The sequence below is a fragment of the Oryx dammah genome, unplaced genomic scaffold, assembly GCF_014754425.2.
Source record: "Oryx dammah isolate SB20612 unplaced genomic scaffold, SCBI_Odam_1.1 HiC_scaffold_26, whole genome shotgun sequence".
In the NCBI taxonomy this organism is placed as follows: Eukaryota; Metazoa; Chordata; class Mammalia; order Artiodactyla; family Bovidae; genus Oryx; species Oryx dammah.
The window spans coordinates 54,468,067-54,491,538 of NW_024070210.1; the positions used below are offsets into that span (position 1 = coordinate 54,468,067).

At 36.6% G+C, this 23,472-nt stretch overlaps 1 protein-coding gene across 4 annotated transcripts in view; it reads right to left on the minus strand.

Moving 5' to 3' along the window:
- Positions 1-23,472, minus strand: part of VPS13C (vacuolar protein sorting 13 homolog C) — a 181,658-nt gene that overhangs the window by 63,476 nt on the left and 94,710 nt on the right. For all 4 annotated transcript variants that reach the window (XM_040226663.1, XM_040226662.1, XM_040226665.1 and 1 more), the window contains 12 exons: positions 20,465-20,601; positions 18,058-18,214; positions 16,532-16,611; positions 15,995-16,054; positions 15,159-15,315; positions 13,408-13,524; positions 9,930-10,033; positions 9,353-9,520; positions 7,582-7,886; positions 6,292-6,439; positions 3,674-3,824; positions 78-190 (listed from right to left, as the gene is read on the minus strand). In XM_040226663.1, coding sequence (XP_040082597.1) covers positions 78-190; positions 3,674-3,824; positions 6,292-6,439; positions 7,582-7,886; positions 9,353-9,520; positions 9,930-10,033; positions 13,408-13,524; positions 15,159-15,315; positions 15,995-16,054; positions 16,532-16,611; positions 18,058-18,214; positions 20,465-20,601 — 1,697 coding nt within the window. The remainder of the gene's footprint in view (positions 1-77; positions 191-3,673; positions 3,825-6,291; positions 6,440-7,581; positions 7,887-9,352; positions 9,521-9,929; positions 10,034-13,407; positions 13,525-15,158; positions 15,316-15,994; positions 16,055-16,531; positions 16,612-18,057; positions 18,215-20,464; positions 20,602-23,472) is intronic.

Here is a 23,472-nt window from a genome sequence, read left to right on the forward strand (position 1 = left end):
CAAAAAAATGATAATATTCTAAAATTGAATATCAAGAGCTAAGGACTTTCTCCTAGATATAGACTTTAACTACATACCTGGCTGGTATCATTGTTATAGAGTACAATAGAAAGAGATTCAAAGTGAAAGTCAAACTGGAGAGTGACACTCTGGTCCAAAGCAAGCTTTGAGTCTGTCACATCTTCTTGTTCTGATGGTTCAAACACAAATATGAAAATTAGTAAGCTTTTAAGTATGTATATGACTTTATACATATTTTGAAAACTAGGATAATTTATTATTCTAAATTTATATGATACTTTCAAGAATTATTTAAATCATGATGAAACAATTAAGAAAAATGGCAATATATTCCATAAATATTTAGTACAGGGCAAAATGTACACAGACTATCTACATGAAAAATAAAGACGGCCTGGCAAAGACTATTAGGACAACTTTTTTTAAAAAGCCCTACAAACGCAAGTCTGCTTCATTGTAGTTTATAACTATTAAAGCATTTCACTTAACTGGTTACAGGCCACTCTCAAGAGATTATGAAATTGGAGGTAGAGAAAAGTAAAATACTTTGTCCAAGAACAGACAGCTTGTCAGTAAAAGATCCTCTGCTAGTGAAGTTCACGTCTCACTATCCCTAATTACCTATGTCATCCAATCCATTACCTTTGATAGAACAGAATATAACTTAAAAGCAGAGTTGAAGAGACCTCAAATATAATGTGGGACAGGGAGTCTCTGGTATATTGAGTTAAAAGAAACTTCAAGAAGTAATGCAGTCTTATCCCTCATCTTTAGACAGAAACTTTTTAGACAAAGAATACCTAATGCTTTCAATCCTGCTTACAAAGTGATTCTGTGGTCTCTTTTGGAGATGGATTCTATGCTTTTGGTCATTTATAGGAAAGTCTGTTCTTACATGTTACTGCAAGAGCACACACAGCATAACTTTAACTACATTAAGGCTTCTCCAACTTGGAAAACACCAGGCTTTTTCCCTTTACCTTTCCCAAAAATAAGTTACATTCCCATCTTCATTATCTCTGTAGTTTTTCCATCAGAACTTTTTTTGTTTTCCCAAGTACCACAGTAACTATACAGCTTGAACCAGGGACACAAACTGACCAGAGCTGAATATAGTGAGATTGTTAACCACATAAAGCTTGTCTACTACAGTTTATTCATCCATACAGTACACAGTTCCTGTCTAACTACAGCAACAGCCTGCTTATCTAGCATTTGTCTGCACAGAGGCATGAACTCAGCCTGGGGAGAGATGCAGGGAGGACTCACTAAATTCATATAGTGCTCATAAGTATCCTCAACCAGAAACCTTATTTTGCACACTGCTCTAGGCATTTGTTTATGACTTCAAAACACACCAGACCTAACTATAGGAGAAGCACTGCTGGCTTAGTATACTTACCGGCAGCTTAACTGACTGCTGCCATAACTAAGAGTCAATGACTTTAGCATGATAAAAGCATAGCAGTCTGGGGTCCTTTATTAAATGGACAAGGAATACGCCATCACACTTTAGCCATGAAAATACTAATTTATTCACAGTCTCAAATAAAACATGATATTTACATAACAATTTTAAATGATGAAAAACAGTGAAATTATAAAATTATTCTATATACTTGGCCAAGAAAGGAAAAAGGAACCTTGTATGTTAGAAAAATTGTCTTTTAAAAATGGCTGAATATAAAAGGTTCAGTGCCTTTGAAAGATAACAATTTGAATAATCTGGAAAATTCCCTTATGCATCTGACTATATCACTCCCCAGTGAAGACAGATAAGCAAAGCTGTTACTGAACAAGAATACCTTCCTATTTCATGGACCAGTCACCTGAGTATGAGTACCAGTTCCTTTTCTCTCTTAATTATTTTGGGATCTTACTATGCTGCATCCCTACTTTGCTTTTTCTCTCAAAGTATACTACCTCAGTTCAGTGCAGTCGCTCAGTCGTGTCCGACTCTTTGCGACCCGATGAACCGCAGAACACCAGGCCTCCCTGTCCATCACCAACTCCCGGAGTCCACCCAAACCCATGTCCATCGAGTCGGTGATGCCATCCAACCATGTCATCCTCTGTCGTTCTCTGCCCTCGATCTTTCCCAGCATCAGGTGGCCAAAGTATTGGAGTTTCAGCTTCAACATCAGTCCTTCCAATGAACACCCAGGACTGATCTCCTTTAACATGGACTGGGTGGATCTCCTTGCAGTCTAAGGGCCTTTCAAGATTCATCTCCAACACCACAGTTCAACAGCATCAATTCTTCTGCACTCAGCTTTCTTTAGAGTCCAACTCTCACATCCATACATGATCACTGGAAAAACCATAGCCTTGACTAGACAGACCTTTGTTGACAAAGTAATGTCTCTGCTTTTTAACATGCTGTCTAGGTTGGTCATAACTTTCCTTCCAAGGAGTAAGTGTCTTTATCTTGGCTGCAATCACCATCTGCAGTGATTCTGGAGCCCAAAAAATTAAAGTCAGCCACTGTTTCCACTGTTTCCTCATCTATTTCCCATGAAGTGATGGGACCAGATGCCATGATCTTCGTTTTCTGAATGTTGAGCTTTAGGCCAAGTTTTTCACTCTCCTCTTTTACTTTCATCAAGAGGCTCTTTAGTTTTTCTTCACTTTCTGCCATAAGGGTGGTGTCATCTGCATATCTGAGGTTATTGATATTTCTCTCAGCAATCTTGATTCCAGCCTGTGCTTCTTCCAGCCCAGTGTTTCTCATGATGTACTCTGCATAGAAGTTAAATAAGCAGGGTGACAATATACAGCCTTGACATACTCCTTTTCCTATCTGGAACCAGTCTGTTGTTCATGTCCAGTTCTAACTGCTGCTTCCTGACCTGCATACAAGTTTCTCAAGAGGCAGGTCAGGTGGTCTGGTATTCCCATCTCTTACAGAATTTTCCCCAATTTATTGTGATCCACACAGTCAAAGGCTTTGGCATAGTCAATAAAGCAGAAATAGATGTTTCTCTGGAACTCTCTTGCTTTTTCCATGATCCAGTGGATGTTGGCAATTTGATCTCTGGTTCCTCTGCCTTTTCTAAAACCAGCTTGAACATCTGGAAGTTCACAGTTAACATATTGCTGAAGCCTGGCTTGGAGAATTTTGAGCATTACTTTACTAGCGTGTGAGATGAGTACAATTATGCAGTAGTTTTGAGCATTCTTTGGCATTGCCTTTCTTTGGGACTGGAATGAAAACTGACCTTTTCCAGTCCTGTGGCCACTGCTGAGTTTTCCAAATTTGCTGACATACTGAGTGCAGCACTTTCACAGCATCAGCTTTTAGGATCTGAAATAGCTCAACTGGAATTCCATCACCTCCACTAGCTTTGTTCATAGTGATACTACCTCAATGCCCCTTGAATTGGGCAAATTCAACTTTCACAAATAAAAGGCAAGCATGCATCATGCAGGCAACAAGAGGTGGGCCCTCCCTTTAGAGTAATGAGCCCACTTCCTTCCCCTGGGAGCTTCAAGACAATCTCAGCCCCTTCTGATCTTCCACAGTAAATAATACAGTATTGGATCAGTTCACATCACATTACACTGGACAATTAAAAAACCCACTAAATATAAATATGGCATTAACATCTAATTCTTCTCAACAATCAAAGCAAAAATCTCCATCAATTTATACCTATGAAGTGGTCAGGTCTACTGGAAACGTCTTGTCTGACTCTCACAGCCTCCTGGGTAGACTGCGTAGGGCTTGGCTGTGAAGAAGCTTCTCCAAGATTCTCTAGCAAAATTTTCATTAAAACTGTTAAGTCATCTCTACTGAGAGCAACCTAGAAACCAACAATAGGTTACTGTTAATATAAAACAATAAATGATGCAAAATATCTATGTCTTAACTTACGGTCTGTCAAATTAACTGTTCATCTAACTAAAACAAAACAAGCGAGTTGGGACCATAAATAGCAGGATGAAAGTATTTTATGTTGTATAGTATTAGACATTACTCCTGTGTGTAAACACGTTTTTGCCTCCACTCATATCCAAGTCCCTACTTCTGGTATGCTCCTCCTGTTGCCTTAACTGTTACTGTTACTGTAATTCATTCTGTTCTGGACCTGTGTTCCTCTCCCCTCTCCCTAGCTCCTCATCTCCATTCTGCTTCTATCTCTTCTCATCCAGTACCGGCGTCCTCCTCCACATTGTTTACTCTCCCCAAAATGCAAAATAGGAAGACTGCTGTTCAGTGTCCAGTCTCCATCAAGAAGGACAAAGATGCGCTCCTACACTGTAGTCTTATCCTCAGTACATGTGTGTCTGCATATACTTAGATCATTTAACCTATCAAGATGATGCCTCCCAGACCAGTAACAAATGCATCTGCACGGAACTGTTAAAAGCCAAAACACAGGCCAAGAGGAGCATCCTGCTAATCTCCAACCTTTATAAAAAGGGGATATGTGACAAAAAGAAAAAAAAAAAAAAAAAGGCAAGAGATTTTGAGTCAAGTAGATATGTGTCAACTATACCACTCTCAAGCTGTGCTGTTGGCTAAGTTTCTTTCTTAATCTTTAAAATAGGAATAATATCATCTTCCTCATCAGTGGCTGCAGAACAACATGAAGCTGCTAGAATAAACAAAGATGTTACTGGCTGCTAAGACCCATTAAACCTTTTCATCCTTCCATCTTTTGTGCATTTCCCCTACACATATTGGGGCTTCCCTGGTGACTCAGAGGTAAAGAATTTGTCTGCCAATGCAGGAGATTCAGGTTCGATCCCTGGGTCAGGAAGATCCCCTGGAGAAGGAAATGGCAACCCAATCCAGTATTCTTGCCTGGGAAATCCCATGGACAGAGAGGAGCCTGGGGGCCTACAATCCAGAGAGTTGCAAGAGTCACACACGACTTGGCAACTAAATAACAGTGACAACCTACACCCAGAAATAGTGGTCCAAAAGGTCTTTTTGAAGTACCTAAAGCCAAATCCAAACAGGCGCATTCACAGCACCTTTTCTTCTGAACACCACAGTCCCCTGTGCCCCTCAAATTGTCCCCCTATCACCAAGGACAATACCTGATTCCCAGCCTAAATGAAAGTGTGGCCATATTTTAGCATGAGATGACAACCAGGGATTTCTTATTTGCTCCAAGTCCCAGTCCTTAGAAAACAGATATCACTTTAACTCCCCAGAACTTCTTTCTATGTTCATTCCCACTTGTGCTACCAACTGAGACTTCAGAGCCTCCTGAAGAACAGCTAACTTCACCACCTCCTAGTATTTGAAAAGGATCCAATGTTAGTTCTGGGATCTAATCTGAGCAAGGGAGAATTTAAGAGAACAGTACTATGTCCTAGAATAGAAAAGTCAATACTCTCAATAAACACATGCTTTTCTTTATATATTTATTCATGCTGCAGACATGGATCTCTCATTCCTACAACAAGCCTCAATTTTAACATCCTCACTAGTAGAACTCCGCTCCTTTGACCCTTCTTGCTTTATCTTAGAACTAACTCTGAAATAGTCACAGATATCAAAACCCACTACACTACCGAATTTCCACTCATCTTCCACACATTCTGTTTTTACTCCCTCTTTCCCTACCTCGTACTGTTGGCTTCAGCAGTTTCACACACAGGCACACAAGAATCCCTACACTTTGGTGACCATCTTTGACCAGTATCATCTCTTCCTGTGAGCCTACCTACAACCTGCTAACTACAATATTAAAAATACTCCTGTTTATATGCTTACCAACGAAACATATTCACCTACTGAAAATGTCTGCTTTTCTAATTAAAAGAGTGTTTCTATACAGTAAAAATACTATTTAAGGTGCTTTGGATGTGGTAGCTAAATATCACTTTACAGGGACTTGCCTGGAGGTTCTATACTTAAGACTCTATACTTCCAATGCAGGGGGCACAGATTCAGTCCTTGGCTGGCGAACTAGGATCCCGCATGCCACGTAGCATGGTCAAAAAAAATTTTTACATAAAATTTAAAATATCACTTTTCTTTTATAATTTGTCTTAATACTTGACCAGAATCTTCTAAAATTACTAATAATAATCTCAGTAGACTCCCTAGCTTTCAACCTCAGAGTTCTTGCTAGCTTCAGCAAATATCCAACTAATAAGAAATAAAGAAAAGTGTGAAAAATTACGACACCTTCATTTTCAGTTAACAAAGCATTCCCTTTTAAACGTTTTATCACTTCTGATGTACACAAGAACTACACTGTGATCAATGTTAAAAGTCTAGCTAGCAAGCAATTATTTTATACATATACTTACCTGCATAGGTTTCAGTCTTCCTTTTACCTCCATTCCTGGAATTTGCACATACCATGATGCTGCTAAATTTCGCTGTATGTATAAAAGCATGTTGACTGGTTTTAAAATTTCAATGTCATGTTGTGGTGAGTCAGCCTGCAAAATTGTTCTAAAAGATAATTAAGAATTTATTTTATATTTCTAAAATCTACATTTTAAAATGAATACTATCATCATATGTGTACCAGTTTCCACATAGCATTTTTCCAGACACTAAAGGCTGCTATCAGAATTCTTTTAGAACATGCTTCTTTTCACAAATCAATCAGAATAAGTTTATAAAGCAGAGCTACATAAAACAAAGCCCATGCATTGTTGATTTCAAAGAAACAAACTGCTTGAGGATGACTACTGCACTATTTACTATCTTTCCCAAAGACTAATAGCTACTAACCAATGTCATACAAACAAATGTTACATCCTCTTAAAACATCTCTGAAGGACAAAGAAAGTGGTGCTGTACTAAGCCCTTAGGTTATGCTACTAGTACTTCTCCAAACTCAAAGGGAAAAGCTCACCAAACCTAGAAGTTAAACAAGCATATTGTAATAGTCATTTCTAGCCTGCCAGCCAACAAATATTTGAACCACCAAATAATTCACTCTTGTCATCCAACAGAGCCAACTTTCCCATTTTGATTTGATTATCCATTAGATACCTTACTGAGAATTCCTAAATGTGACATGCTTTGGAAATAAGAAATAAATCTTAAATTTTATTACATTTTTAAGAAGGCTTTGTCCATGTACAGCTATGCACAAAGCAAATAAATAAATATCTAAATTAAGTATTAACCATTCTCTTATAATAGGAAATTTTTATAGATTAAAAAGACACATCACAAATTTAGTAAGACAAAGTATATATTCTATGAGGTCCATTACTACCAACCACTAACCAAAAACCAATGGTCAAAGTTCATGATTAGAAGAAATAAGGAATATGAACTAAGAATCACTAGAGTATTTTACCCTGGCAATGATTCTATGAAAATTCTATTTCTAGTAAGTAATACATGGTTGGGGCTTCCCTGGTGGCTCAGTGGTAAAGAATCCACCTAAAATTCAGGAGATGCAGGTAACTCCTGGGTAGGGAAGATTCCCTGGAGAAAGAAATGGCAAACCACTCCAGTATTCTGGCCTGGGAAATCCCATGAAGAGAGGAGCCTGGCGGGCTATAGCCATGGGATGGAAAAAGAGTTGGACACAACTTAGCGACTAAACAATATGTAATTGGATTATATATTTATACCTGGACAGCTTTAGCTGAGTGAGTTGGATGTCCATTTTATCAATGACGGGGGGTAGAGAATGATGTCCCCTAGAAACTACATTAAATCGGTTTTCAACTGTGATTAAACCCAGATCTGCTATAATAGCATTAGGTGATACTGAAGACTGAGGAATGATAATAACTGGTGCTTTCAAGTTGATATCCATCAAAAGGCGGAAACTCTTTTCGGCCAAGTCTTTCATGCTGGAGGCAGCTCTTTCTGCAGCCTGGGCCGTAGCTGAGCTCAAAGCTTCTTTGGCAGTTTGAAAATTGTTGAGGAAGTTCTGTGGGAAAATACTGGTATTTAGAGTTTCCCCCAAAACAGGGATTTATTTCTTAAAGGAAAAACTTTAAAAAAGAGAAGCTAAATAAAAGAGGTGATGTAAAGGAGATGTTATTTATGACTGTGTACATGAAATAAAGTTTAGAAAGATACACTCCGACATATTAACATGAACAAGAGTCCCTTCATTTTACGTATTTCAGAATTATTTGTTTATTTACAAATTTTGGTAGCAATTCTTTTGTGTGTGTGTGAAAATAACAATGTTTATTGAGGACTTGCTAAATGATTTACATGTTTTTCTTTGTTACATATTTTAAAATTTTATTTATTTAAATTAGAGGCTAATTACAATATTGTGGTGGTTTTTGCCATACATCAACGTGAAACCTCCCTTTCACTCATTTAAAACCTCCCTTTTACTCATTTAAAACCTCCCTTTTACTCATGAATGTTGGCCATTTTAACCAAAATTTACATAAAAAGATGGAGAAAAAAGCTTTATGGCTCCCAAAGTAGCTTTGAATCTGTACCTCTAGGTCATAGGAATAAAGTCTATGAAACTAAAGTTTAGAAACTAAGGTTTTGCCTGGTTATTTCTGAAGATTCTTTTCTTAAGTGTACTTCAACATGAGCAAAGGTGCTGCTTAACTGTTTACAATCTTGCTATCATTAACAAGAGTCAAAAATTATTTATTTAGAGTAAGATACCATTCATCTCAATTTCAACTAAAAACAGAAAGACTTTTCCCAATAGAGAAAAGAACTGGAAGCGTATTCTTGATGCACATCCATTAATAACACAGATGGCTTATTTAGTTGTTTATTTAACTAACCCCCCTCCAAATAAATTACTTTTCAGAAAAATAAAACATGATGGTTTACACAGAAATGTGTGATTTGAAAGCTTTGATTAACAGTCCTGCTAAAAGAAAGGCATAGGCAAATTAAACTCTTCACTCCATGAAACTTACGTGGAAATAAATAATTAAAAGAATTCTATGGCCTTGTTGATGATAATTATAAGCAAAGCTGTCAGTTCCAGTATTAGCCCTTCCAATGCCTAATGATCTCCTTAAAGCATTCTTTTAGCTAAACATCTTTTAAGAGTATCTCTCAAAACAACTAAAACTGAAAAGCTGTAACTGAAACATCAGAAAGTATTTTCAAACTATGTAACTATGTTAAAGTTAAAGAATGATCCTTCATAGTTGTGTCAAACCAATGATAACCTGGAAAATCCCATTGATGGAGGAGCCTGGTAGGCTACAGCCCACAGGGTCGCAAAGGGTCAGACATGACTGAGCAACTTCACTTCACTTAATGGTAACTGTAATAATTATTCAGCATTTGGGAGTTTATCACACAACCCTATTTAGTAAAGATTTTGACTAGCTAGATTCAGATACATAGGCAAAGATATTTAGGCTTCAATGAGAAACAAATATATTTTTAAAATAAACTTACCAAAAGAGACATGAAGAATTTATGAACATATACAATCTGAATACAGCCCACTTTGAGACTAAGTTTGCCATCTACTTTAGACATATCAGCATAGGCCTTTCCTTCTGTGGCATCTGGATAAAGAGTCATTTCGAACCTAAAGACTTCATCTCCCAAAATAGAGACAGCCTAGAAGTATTAAATTAACTCATTATTACATCAAAAGAGTTGTATCACTGTATTACAAGGTTTCTTATTACAGAGTCCTTGACATATAAAGAAGCATCATTTGTATCCAAGCTTCAGCAAAATACTAGTTAAAAGCATTTAACTTGACAATAACATTTTCCTAAATCTATAAGAAGAAGGTTTATCAATGGAGATACCAATCACTTAATTGGTCAAAAATAACTTTAACACATCATCTAGTCTATATACAATGGGATAGCAGACAATGACCATATTCATGGCCAATTCCCAACAAACTTGCCTGACACATGAAAGATACTACATATACACTGAACAAATGACTAAAGACATCTCCAGACACAGAAAAACAAAAATAAATTTCAATACTGAAACATATTTTTTTAATTACCTTTTTGTGAATGGATGTTAAATCAACATTCATAACGATGATATCCTTAAGTCTGGCAAACATGTCAGTCTGCTTTGGCCTCACAGAGACAGAGGCATCCATTCCTGGTGGGAAATACAACACTTTTAATCCAATCCAAATGCACGAATTCAGTGTTATTTAAATTCAATAATATACTACCAAGATAGAGAACTGATAAAATTGCTATTACACATATGTAAAGTTACAACTTAGTTTTTAATAGTTTTTAAAAAATTTTTTGGCTCTGCCATGTGGCATGTTAGATCTCAGTTCCCCAGGCAGGGGTCAAACCAGCTCTCCCTGCACTAGAAGCACAGAATCTTAACCACTGGACCACCTGGGAAGTTCCAAAGGTAACAAATACTATGTATGAGATACCTAATAAATATGATAATATCTTTAAGTGCTAGAAGCATCTCACCCGTAACATTTGTGGCAATTTTAAAACAAAAGTAACCAAATTTCAAAGACAATTAATCACAAGTCTCCAAACACAAGTATCCTGGGCATTGCTGCTGCTGCTAGGTCGCTTCAGTCCTGTCCAACTCTGTGCGACCCCAGAGACAGCAGCCCACCAGGCTCCCCCGTCCCTGGGATTCTCCAGGCAAGAACACTGGAGTGGGCTGCCATTTCCTTCTCCAATGCATGAAAGTGAAAAGTGAAAGTGAAGTCACTCAGTCATGTCTGACTCTTCGAGACCCCATGGACTGTAGCCCACCAGGCTCCTCTGTCCATGGGATTTTCCAGGCAAGTGTACTGGAGTGGGGTGCCATTGCTTTCTCCATCCTGGGCATTAGCATGAACAAAATCAGTCATTTAGGACAACACCTAACATATGTTGAACAGTCATTTTATAAACGTTATATAATGAAAACTATTAATCTGAAAACTAAGAATAAATATAATTTGATGAATAAATACTGTTCTTTCTACAACAAACTTTATCTTAAACACAATTTCTCTCCAAAAAATGCTTGTCGTTTTCATGATTTCTAAAGGTATGATTTTTAAAAACACTTCTCAGAATGAATTGGAGAATGGCTACAGCTCAGCCCCAATAATGAACTTAGATCATTATTACGCTAATAAACAGATCCTTAGTAGTATTTGCTGAATGGAACTGATTTTTTAATCCCTGTTAACTGCTTATTATGTACATGACAGGCATCTTTCTTTATATATGCAAATATGCAAACAATCCTCACAACAATCCCATGAATAATTATTATAACAATGTCCTTTTATAGAAGAGGAAACTCAGGCATGGAAACATAAATTAACTTGCTCAAGGTCAACCAGTAAGTTTTAGAGCCAAAATTAGAACCTTGACAGGCTGTTCCAGAATCCATGGTATAATCTGAACTCATCTTTCTATCAGGCTGACGATGAGTAAAGTTTATAAAATTTCTTTTAGAAACCTCTTTTACTGATGTTATATACACACAAAAGGCAAGGGCAATAGGACAATGACATTTTCTTTACTCAGTGAGATGCTAAGCTATTCATTTCTCAGTTTAAAATCATAATTATTCTGAAAATGCAAACAGAACATGAGACTAAATCTTAGACTTATTCTGAAGAAATTTTTTTAATATAAGAAATGTCTTATATCAGTCATGAATCATAACAAATTTACTTCTAACATTTCAAAGCATATCTCTGAAAAGTTTGCAGGAGTCTTCAATATAAATAAACCCAAAGATGACTCATGATGATCTAAAGGGGTGGGATGGTGGGGGGGGAGGTTGAAGAGGGAGGGGATATATGTATACATATGGCTCAGATCGTAAAGAATCTGCCTGCCAATGCAAGAGAACCAGGTTCAATCCCTGAGTTGGAAACTTCCTCTGGAGAAGGAAATGGCAACCCATCCAGTATTCTTGCCTGGGAAATCCCATGGACACAGGAGCCTGGCAGGCTACAGTCCAGGGGGTTGCAAAGAGTCTGATGTAACTAAGCAACTAACACACTCACTTTTTCCAGCTCATTCACTTTTTTTTTTAATGACTGTGCTGGGTCTTCACTGCTGCATGCAGGCTTTTTTCTAGTTGCATTGACCAGGAGCTACTCTTCTTTGCAACGCCAGGGCTTCTTTCTCATTGTAGTGGCTTCTCTTGCGCAGCACGGGCTCTGGAGCGCACAGGCTTCAGTAGTTCTGGTGCAAGGGCTCAGCAGTTGTGGCTCCCGGGCTCCAGAGTACAGGCTCAATAGTTGTGGTGCATGGCTTAGTTGCTCCACAGCCTGTGGTATCTTCCTGGAACAGGGGTTGAACCCCTGTCTCTTGCACTAGCAGGCTAATTCTTTACCACTGAGTCACCAGGGAAGCCTACTGCTTCACTTTTTTGTACAGCAGAAACTAACACAACATTGTAAAGCAACTATACTCCAATAAAACATTTTTAAAATAAATAAATAGGGCTTCCCTGGTGGTCCAGCAGTAAAGAATCTGCCTGCAATGCAGGATATGTGTGCAGGAAACACGGGTTTGATCCCTGGTTCGGGAAGATCCCCTAGAGAAAGAAATGGCAACCCACTCTAGTATTCTTGCCTGGGTAATCCCATGGACAGAGAAGCCTGGCAGGCTACAGTCCATGAGGTCTCTAAAGAGTCAGACGCAACTTAGCAACTAAACAATAAATACATAGTGAAGTTTACCATTTAGAAAATAAATAAATGGAAAGTCATATCATGTTAATAAATGAGAAAACTCAATATCATTAAGATATCAATTCTCCCTAAATTGGTCTATAGATGCAATGCAATTCCAATAAAAATACTACAAGGCTAAGGAAAAAAAACACTACAAAGCTTTTTGTTGCAATTGGCTGCTGTCCTTGAAGTTGCTAAGTCATGTTCAACTCTTTGTAACCCCATAGACCATTGCACACCAGACTCCTCTGTCCTACACTATCTCCTGGAGTTTGCTCAAAATCATGTCCATTGAGTCGGTGATGCTATCTAACCATCTCATCCTCTGCCGTCTCCTATTCTTTTTGCCTTCAATCTTTCCCAGCATCAGGGTCTTTTCCAAGAGTCGGCTCTTTGCATCAGGTGGTCAAAATATTGGAACTTTAGCTTCAGCATCGGTCCTTCCAATGAATATTCAGGGTTGATTTCCTTTAGAATGGACTGGTTTGATCTCCTTGCAACCCAAGGAACCAAGAGTCTTCTTCAACACCACAATTCAAAAGCATCAATTCTTCGGCACTCAGCTTTCTTCATGGTCCAACTCTCACAATTGTGAAGTTGGAAAGCTAATGGTAAAATTTAAATGGAAATGCAAAGAATGTGGAATAGCCAATCAGATGAGGGGAAAAATATAATTTTACTGTTACTGAAATCTTGGAGGGGAAAAAAAAAAGACAAGCCATGAGAAATCTACCATGCAACAAGCTCATTCTTCCTGAAGGTCTATGTAAAGAAACAAAAATACCTACACCAAGGAATAACTACTTACCATGTATTCTAATATCTGCAATGTTACACTTCTGATCACAGACAAAAACATTAAATGCATTTAATTTAGCGGTGACCTTTAAATCAAACACATCGTCTTGAGAAGAGTTGCTGGATACTGAAAAGTAAAAAAATCCTTGTGATAAGCAAAATGTAAAGATGATATAGCACATAAAATAATCTCAAATTCACTAAAAGTACAATATGAACTGTGAAGAACCAAAAAGGTCTCCATTAAGATTATACATAATTAATATTATTTTTAAATCAATTTTCAAATGCCAATCAGACAAAAACTAGCATTTTTCTGTCCAAATTAAAAATAAAGGCAACCTTTATTAGCACCTGGTAAGTACAACTCTGTTAGATGGAAAACTTTACTATAACTTTTCTCCTAGGAAACAAAGAAAAATCCCTATAATAGAATTCTAGGATTCCAACGGAGATAAATTTTGATTTGGAACTTCTTTTCACATCATATATTAGATCAAAGAAAAATATTTCATGAAAAACTGAAATGGTAAATTAGTAAAAATATGTATTATTAACTATGACACATACAATACATGTTAACTATACAGCCAATTTCTCTAGACTGTATTCTGTTTCTCCATGAAGAATCCTAAGATAAAGTCTGTAAGAAATGAACATAAAGAGCTAAAGTTAAGGAACAAAAAGTTACTTTATAACATGTATTTGTGTCTGTGTACATGTGTCTAAGAAACACAATCAAATGGATTCCCTTAATCTATTTTAGTTCAAGTCCTGATTGATAAATATAATTTCTTAGAGACGTGTCTTGACTGAAGTAAACAATGTTTCTTATAAAACTGTAAAAGTATGGGGACATCAGTCCTTAATCACCAAGATGATAAAAGAGTTTGTTTTTTTTCTCCCTTAAAATTTAAAGTAGCATAATCAAACCATAAAAAAATAGCTATACCGCATAACTGGAATATTGTTTCTTTGGATTAGGATTTTTTTATAGTTTGCTGTGAGCTTAAATATTCCCTGTATCAGATCTAGTATTACTGACAGCTTTATACTTTAAAGATGCCAGTAATATAGATATAATGCAAACAGATAATGGTCTGAAAATTAAATGACCAGATGTTAGGTACTCACATCATATGATATGAAAGGAAAATAATTAAAATGACATTTGACTTAAAAATCAGCATGTGTTCACTCAGGCTACACTACAGCTAATATTTCAGGGCACGAGTCACGGCATGTGCCCATATCTCTATGTGACCTAATGCAGTGTTGGTTTGAAACCAAAGTGAGTCTGTCTCTTCCATGAGATTGTTCCTTTTGTGTCTTGCGAAGCTTAAACCTGTTGAGTACCAGGTAGTTTTAACTGACTGAAATGGGCCTTTGTTACTATGCATGACTGTGATCATACTTTAATTTCTTCCTTTCTCACTTTCACTAGAGTGAAGGCTATGGGCACATCAATGCAAAGTATATATGACTTTATTTTATGAAAAAGCAAGGCAGTGAAATCAAATATAAATACATGATTAATATTAAACACTTATTTAAAATCTCTCACTAAATTTATATCAATACCATAAGAGCAAAATCTGCTTTCTTTTGAAACCAACATAATCTGTTAAAGCACCAGAAACATTAAGGTGCTAAATGGTCATCTTAGCTTAAAAATACAAGTTATTCAGTTCAGTTCAGTTATTACATATGATTATTAAAGTTCAGGTAGAAAGTATGAGACCATGACTCAAAAGTTAATACCAGTTTTGGCAATGATACTTCTGGACTCCCCCGTAAGTGGTTTCAGCTCCGAGTCCTTCTTAGAAGGTTCAGAGGATGGAACAGCAGAGGACAAAAAATCCATGAAGGACAGTAAAGCTTCCAAATGAAGAACTAAGTCTAAAGATGAAAATGAAACCTAAGATAATGAACAATTAGAGAGGCAAATTTCAGATATGGAAACATTTTTATGTCAAACTTCAACATATACAAGTAGCCCAAGAATAGTTCAACCAAGGACCTTTTTTATTTGAGAAAGAATTCACTATTACTTTGTTAATCCTCTACCAGACAATAAACTAACATTGCTAACTTCCACACATGACCATACTTCTAACCTCAACAGAACTTGATAGCTTTTAAGTAAAGATTTAGGAAGTATTATCAGCCTTAGCTCAGTCCCCTTACAGATGGTTCCAACCAATATCTGTACTGAGCCATACTTTCTGCCTGACCCTTAATTTTTTTTCTAATCCTAAAGTCAGTTAACAATTCAAGTGCTTAATGCTTCCATTAATAGGACGTCAAATAAGAGTTGTGAATAATTAATTCCCTTAAAAATGTATTATTTTGTCCTCAACAAGGAATCATTAACTTGTACCTGGGAAACAATCTTTTAGGAAATCAAATAAACTTTTGTAATAATTTTATCTCAGCTCTATATTCATTTCTTCCATCTACAAAATTAAATCTATTATTATTATTACCACTCTTCCTCTAATTTTAGAACTCACAATCTCACAGCTAAAGATGGCTTTGAAGCTATATTTAATCATTAACATATACCCTAGCCTTATAGTGAGTTAGAAAAGACATACCTCAAGTGTTTGTTTGGTATTGTCATGAGTAGTTTTAAATTCTGGTCCATCAATGTCTGCCTACAAATAATGGAGGATTAAATCACCAGGTTGGAAACTATAAAAATTCACACATTGCAAAATATATATACATATAGTCTTTACTTTTCAAAGCATGCTATGAAAACACTATAAACATATTTTTAATAGCAAAGAAGAATATGCCCAAAACACGACCACATAAGTAATTCTCACATTCTGTAAAAGCAAAATCCCAAATTAGGAAGAAATGCTAAAGGTAGGGAAAATGCTAGTTCATCTGGATTACATTTTGCTTCAAATTACAATGGAACTCCGTGTACTTCCACTTATTTAAAAACATACGATTAACTCTGAAGGTTACTGAAATGATCTAGGACTGTCAGATGCTTGCATAATGCACTATAATCAACCAGTTTTAGAATACAAAATTTTAGGGGAAAAAACTGAGACATTAAATATGGGGGAACTACATCATACATTCAAATATTAAAGAATTTTAGAAATACAACTAGGTACCTTTGTCAATAACATTTTCAGAAGGGGTTCATCTGTTACATTGGAAGAATTAATAATGTGAAGAGGTCCTCCTTTAGAGTCTAGAAGAGAAAGAGAGATCATTAAGTGTTTTAGATATTTCAAATATATTAAAAACAGATGAGCCAGATACACAAGATATACATTTCTCAAACCCCAGGCGTTGGGTGGTGCAGTGGATAAGAATCCACCTGCCAGTGTAGAGGACACAGGTTCCACCCTGGTCCTGGAAGATCTCACAATGCTGTGGAGCAACTAAAGCCTGTGCGCCCTAGGGCACTTGAGCTAAAACTACTGAGCCCGCAGCTGCGATGACTGAAGCCTGAGTGCCCAAGAGCCCGCATTCCACAGCTACTGAGCCTGCGGGCTGTGATGACTGAAGCCTGAGTGCCCAAGAGCCCACATTCCACAGCTACTGAGCCTGAGGCTGCGATGACTGAAGCCCTTGGACCTAGAGGCTGTGCTCTGCAACAAGAGAAGCTCCCACAACAAGAAGTCCCGTGCACCAGAACAAAGAGGAGCCGCAGCTCACCCCGACTAGAGAAAGCACAAGCAAAGCAATGTAGGCCCAATGCAGACAAAAAAAAACAATGAAAATAAATTTTTAAAGAATTCAAGAGTTGTATGCTAAAAATGGTGACTTTTTACTATATGTATCATATCTCAGTAAAACTGGCTTTGAAATAAAATCTGAGATACTCCACAAAGACAAAAAACCAGCACTAGCCAATTACAAATGATATAATATTTGGTACTACTGGTATTATTTATTTCAACAGAGAAGAATATATTAAAGGACAAAGTTATAAAATACTTAAACTAGGGATTATTCTCAATACAAGTCTGCTTTACTTAAAGTGACCCCATAGAATTCCAATGAACTTTAAATACACGTCTTAACTTTAAAAGTTACTTTGGTGCAATTTAGAAAGTGAATTTGAAAGGTTGAAGAGACTAAAAAAGAATGCAAACTTTTTCCTCTATATATGTCTGTATTGCCTGTTATTTTTTACAAGTATATATTAATATTATTAAACACAAAAAAACACTGCTGTAATTTAAAAATAAATTTAAAAATCAAACAAAAAATTTACTTCTAGTAAACTAACTCACCTTTCAAAAAGGGTTCCTGGGCTCTATACCTGGGTATTGTACTTGGGTTGTGATTTCCTAATATGTCAGTACACAGAGAACAGTTATAATATCATGTTACCTTTTACAAGTTCTGAAGTGTTTTGTATAGACACTGGAGACATAGGCCTCATTCTTCTTTTAGATATATTCTACTTTGCGCTAAATATTTAGATATAGACTTACTTTATGATCAATTACTATATAGATAATGAATTTTTAATTTTTAAATATCAAATTACTTTCTATTAGATGTAAGAAATTTAAACTAATTAAATAATTACGGTGACACTGATAGATATGCTTAAAGTTTATAAAAAGGTAGGGACCTCTGCCTACTACATGTACAATTTACAAAGACTATACTTCATACTTACCAGTGAACTCAAAGCATCGCATGCTAATCTTTTTTAGATAAGCTTCGGCAGTCAGGTCATAGGCTTTAACTCTAGCTTCCAGTCCAAGCTGCAGGACATTTAGTTCATGTAAAGGCCTTCCTTTCTTTTCTGCTTTTTCCATCAAAGTAATCACAACCTAGAAAAAGATGCAAGTATTACCACAAACTATTTCACTAATATACAATGAAGATATGTTAACAATTTAATAACCATCCAGAGTGATATAATAAATAATTCACCCAGTGTAAAGATGTGCACTTCTATTTGTGTCTGGAAATTGCCTAGGGTTATTTACTTTGGAGGTACACTTTCCTGTTTAGACTTTTAAAGCATAGCCAACATATTCTAGTGGATTTCAAGACAGCTATGAAAAAAAAAAAAAGTGGTTCTGCCTAATTCCCAGAAGTCCTAGTCTAATGGATGGTGTCAGACTAAATCTCAAAGTCTGAGATATACAGTCAATTTTTAAACTACTCCTAAGGCAAGGTTTCTCAACCTTGGCACCAATGACATCTGGAGCTGGATCATCCTTTCCAGGGAGGAGCAGTCCCAAGCACTATAGGCTGTCCAGTGGCATCACCGGCCTCTACCCACTGGCTGCCAGTAGCCTCCTCTCTCTGGATGGCAACAACAAAAATGTCTCCAGATGATGCCTATTATCAGCAAATTGCTTCCTCCCACCCTAATCACTGTCCTCGCAAAGACAATTGTAATTACATGTATCACAAATGATATTTAAAAAGATTTATGGGTTTTTCTATGTACATATGTTAATGAAGCCCATTTGCAAATAGAATGATTCATCTATCAATGTTTCAATTATCAAAGCTTAAAAATCTTTAATAACTCTTAACATCACCAGAAAAATAGCAGAGGTTTAACAATAAAGAAGTTTGTTTCAAAGCATATATTTCAGATTTTAAAAGTAGCATTCATTTGTTTAAACATTTATTATGCTTAACTCAGAGACAGAATATAACCTCTACACAACTATTTAACGATGAAGGGATTTTTAGAGGAAATTTTTTTCTTCCAAGTCCCTCTATGTGTGACGCTTTCCCACATATAAACATGTTTATGTCTGGTTCCTCTCTCCAGTCCCCTTCCTGAATCCTGTTTCTCAGACTCCATTTTATTACTCTTTAAAAACACAATTCAAATCTCACTTCCTCCAGGAAATCTTCCCTGATCCTCTCAGACTGCTTAGATGCCCTCTTCCTACTATGAGGGCACTAAGGACAGAAACCACCTGCCTTGGCCAGGCATGATGATAACCGCTTTTCTGAACTGTCTCACAACAGAAGGTCCAATAAGGAAAACAGAGCTTCCCCCAAAAACTAATGGAGAGAATTCAGGATAAAAGCTGATAAAAGGAGGGAGGAAATGCCAGCGAACAAACCCGGAAGAATTCAGGCAGGGCCAAAGAGAGGAGGGAGAAGACAATTCATCCAGCCAACCTCCCAGAAGCCGTCACACTGCTATTGACATTGGCCGAGTCACACGTGCACCATCAGGAAGACCCTGAGTCACCAAACATATCTGGTGAGCAAGATGACTGACCATAGATAACCTGGAAACTAACCCCATTACCATGAACCAGAGACTGGGAACCATGTAATGGAACATTTCTCCTAGTTCCCTTACTCTACAACTCTTGGTCCAGGCACCCCTTCCCAATGAAGTCTCTTGTGGTGTCAGGATATGTCTCCTCAGACAATATATAACTGAGTGTTAGACAAGAGCCCACTCTGGAACCCTGGAAATGGTCCCCAATCCTGTAACACTACCATCACTGCCACAAGCTCCCTAGGTACATTTTTAGTGGGAATTACAAAAATGTAATTAGTGGGAATGTAATTTAATGGGAATATTACAAAAATGTTAATAGTTTTCTTGTTTGAGTCTATGCCTTTTACCTTTGTTTCCTTAGCACTCAGCACATGCAATGAGTATTTGTTACATGTGTGAATACAGAAGAGGAAAATTCATTTACTCTTTCCTTAAGAATCTGCAGATGGATAGCAGACTAAAAATAAGATAACATCTTTTAAATTTATACACATTTTATTCCATTGTATTAATGGTTACTAAAGTTTGCAAAGAATTTTCTCAGTCCTTTTCCTGTCTTTCCTATACAAAATCCAAAGCAAGACACATTCCATCTGTCCTAAATTCATTTGAAAAGTGTGTTAGAGAGCATACTACCATTTTGTCTATGAAATATTATATCCTCCAAATATAACTCATCTTTAACAAATGCTCAAATTTATAAATATTACATCTACATAAAAATTACAAGTAGCCTATGTAAGATATTTTTAGTAGAGTAATTCCAAATATCCATTATTTATTCACCTCATTTTATAAAAAGATGAAAATTACACACCTCTTTAATTTCAAAATTCAACAGCATATTAATGATGTCTACAGATTTTATTTCTTCCACTCCAGCTGTTGAAGTATCTTGAGAAACATGCACATCTTGTTTTAATGTAGAGATTTCAAGTGGCTCTTTAATTTCACCTAAAGATGTTTAAAAGAAATTCATTTACCTCTATTCACACATTTCCCACATGAATACTCAATGAGGACTTAGACAAGTACTCCAGACTTGGTGCAAGCATTCACAATCTACAAATCAGAATTATATAGCCCCAGCCCTTAGAGAGCTCAGTTTAGTAGAAGATACATATATACACACACATACATAGTGCAAACAAAATAAGCAGGCTTCAACTGCTTATTAAATAGACACATTAGATAGACAAATGTTGACAGAATCTATGTAAGTGGATAGAAACCACGTAACTAGGCAAGACACTGCCATGAGATCAAGAAAGTCTTCATAGGAGAGTCATCACTCAAGCGGAACTGGAGGATCTCCTCAAACAGAGGAGACATTCTAAGAATAAAGTAAGAGGTAGCAGAAAATCACAGAGAAAGAACACACTGGGACAGGTTTTGCAAACAGAATGGAGTTTGATACGGTTAAATCGTGAGCAGAATAACAAGAATGAAGGTTTGACAAGAAAAAAAAGCAGGGGAAAGCTGAAGCTTCTTATGCCATACCAAGAACCAAAAGTAAAACCTATGGGCTTGTTGTCCTGAAATTCATACCCTGAAACACAACAAAATTTGCTTTCCAAACTGTAACACACAACACTGGTAACAGCTATCACTTGCTAAGTACTTACCTCTGTGTAGGATGCTATGCTAACAGATGTGCGTGGACTAGCACAGTTAAGTCTCATAACAATACTTTGAGGTAAAAACTTCATTGTTCTCACTTCCCAAATGAGCAAACTGAGGTCCCAACAGACTCAGTACCTTGCTTAGTGTTTTCCATGTGGAAAACCACTGCTGTTAATTACTACCTTTGAGAAAACAATACACAGGGCAAGGTTTCTTAACTATCACCTTATTTAGCACTGTTTCAGGCATAATATGATCCAGGGGAAATAATTCTAGCAAATATTTTGCTTTTAGAAAACAATTTCTAGAATAGGCAAAGATTTCTTAAATATAAAATTAAAAGCCCTCATCATTTAAAAAATATGTATTAGAGTTCATTAAAAGTAACTAATTCTATTAAATAGAAGGCCCATTAAGAGTGAAAATGTAAACCACAGATAGACAGAAGACATTTCTACACATATACTAACATGTATACATATAGCAAACATAACCAGCAAAGGGCCCCTATCCAGAATAAATAAATAATTCCCATACACCAATGAGAAAAAAAGACCACACCCAATAAAAATGGTCAATAGACTTGAATGTGTGTGTAGTCGTTCAGTCGTATTTCACTCTTTGCAACCCCATGGACTGTAGCCTGCCAGGCTCCCCTGTCCATAGAATTTTCCAGGCAACAATTCTGGAGTGGGTTTGCCATTTTCTTCTCCAGAGGATCATCCCGACCCAGGGATCGAACCTGCATCTCGTTCGTCTCCTGCAATGGCAGGTGGATTCTTCACCACTGAGTACCTAGGAAGCCCCCATACTACACTTGATCTTAGTCAAAAGGCTGAGAAGACTTGAATGATCATGTCGGAAAAGAGAATATCCAAATAACCAATAAGCATAGGAAAAGATCCTCAATTTCATTAGTTACCAAGGAATAAATAAAAACCAAAGACTGACAATGGCCTTCCTAGTGAGAATGTGAAAAAATTGCAACTCTCATACCTAGCTGGTAGCAAAGTAAACTGATTCAACCACTTGGAAAACTGATCAGGATAACCTGGCACAAGTTCCTGAAGCTAAATGTAAGCTAACATATAAGCCAGTAATTCTACCCTTAGTTGTATGTTCAAAACAAAAAAAGTAATATAACTGTACCAAAAGATTGTGTGATAACTTTCATAGTCAAAAACTGGAAACAGGAATAAAAGGAACAAACTAGTGCTAGATATTCCAACAGATGAATCCCACAAACAAACTGTTGAATGAAAGAAGCCAAAAAAGAAAGAGTAATTTTTGTGTGATTTCACTTATATGAAATTTAAAAAGAGGGAAAAATACTCTATCTATGGTATTACAAACTAGAATGGCAGTAAATTCCAGATAGATCTTAGGGGAGGGTGGGAGTTTGGTACTGACCAGGAAAGAGCATAGGGAGGGCTCTAGGGTGCAGTGCTGGAAATGTTTTATATCTTATTTACGGTGATTGTACCAGTGTAGCCACATATAAATAAGCTCACTGAATTGTACATTTTACTATATGTATTAACATACTGTAAAAAAAAAAAAGACACCCCCTGTAGTTTTTTCATTGTGTGTGTTTGTTGTTGTTGTTGTTTTTGAGATACAACTGACTTAAATTATTGAACCCAAGCCCAGAGTTGGAGCTCTGTGACAACCTGGAGGGGACAGGGTGGGAAGGAAGGTGGGAGGGGTGCACAAGGGAGGGGACACATGTATTCCTATGGCCAATTCATGCTGATGTATGGCAGTAACCATCACAATATTGTAAAGTAACTATCCTCCAATTAGAATTTAAAAATATTGTATTAGTTTTAGGTAAAAAAAAAATTTTTTTTAAACTTTAAAATAGAAAAAAAATACAGTGATATACCATTTTTCACTCAGCAAATTGGCAAAAATTTTTTAAATCTGATAATATGCTGTGTTAGAGAAGGCACAGAAAAACAACCTGATGGGAGTACAAAGCACTCATACTCATTTTGCGTATAAGTTCTATGAGGTTCAACTGTCAAAACAATAAGTGAAATTAAATTACATGTACTAATTAAATTATTATTTTAACAAAAACTAAATCAATAACCTCAGATATGCAGATGACACCACCCTTATGGCAGAAAGTGAAGAGGAACTGAAAAGCCTCTTGATGAAAGTGAAAGAGGAGAGTGAAAAAGTTGGCTTAAAGCTCAA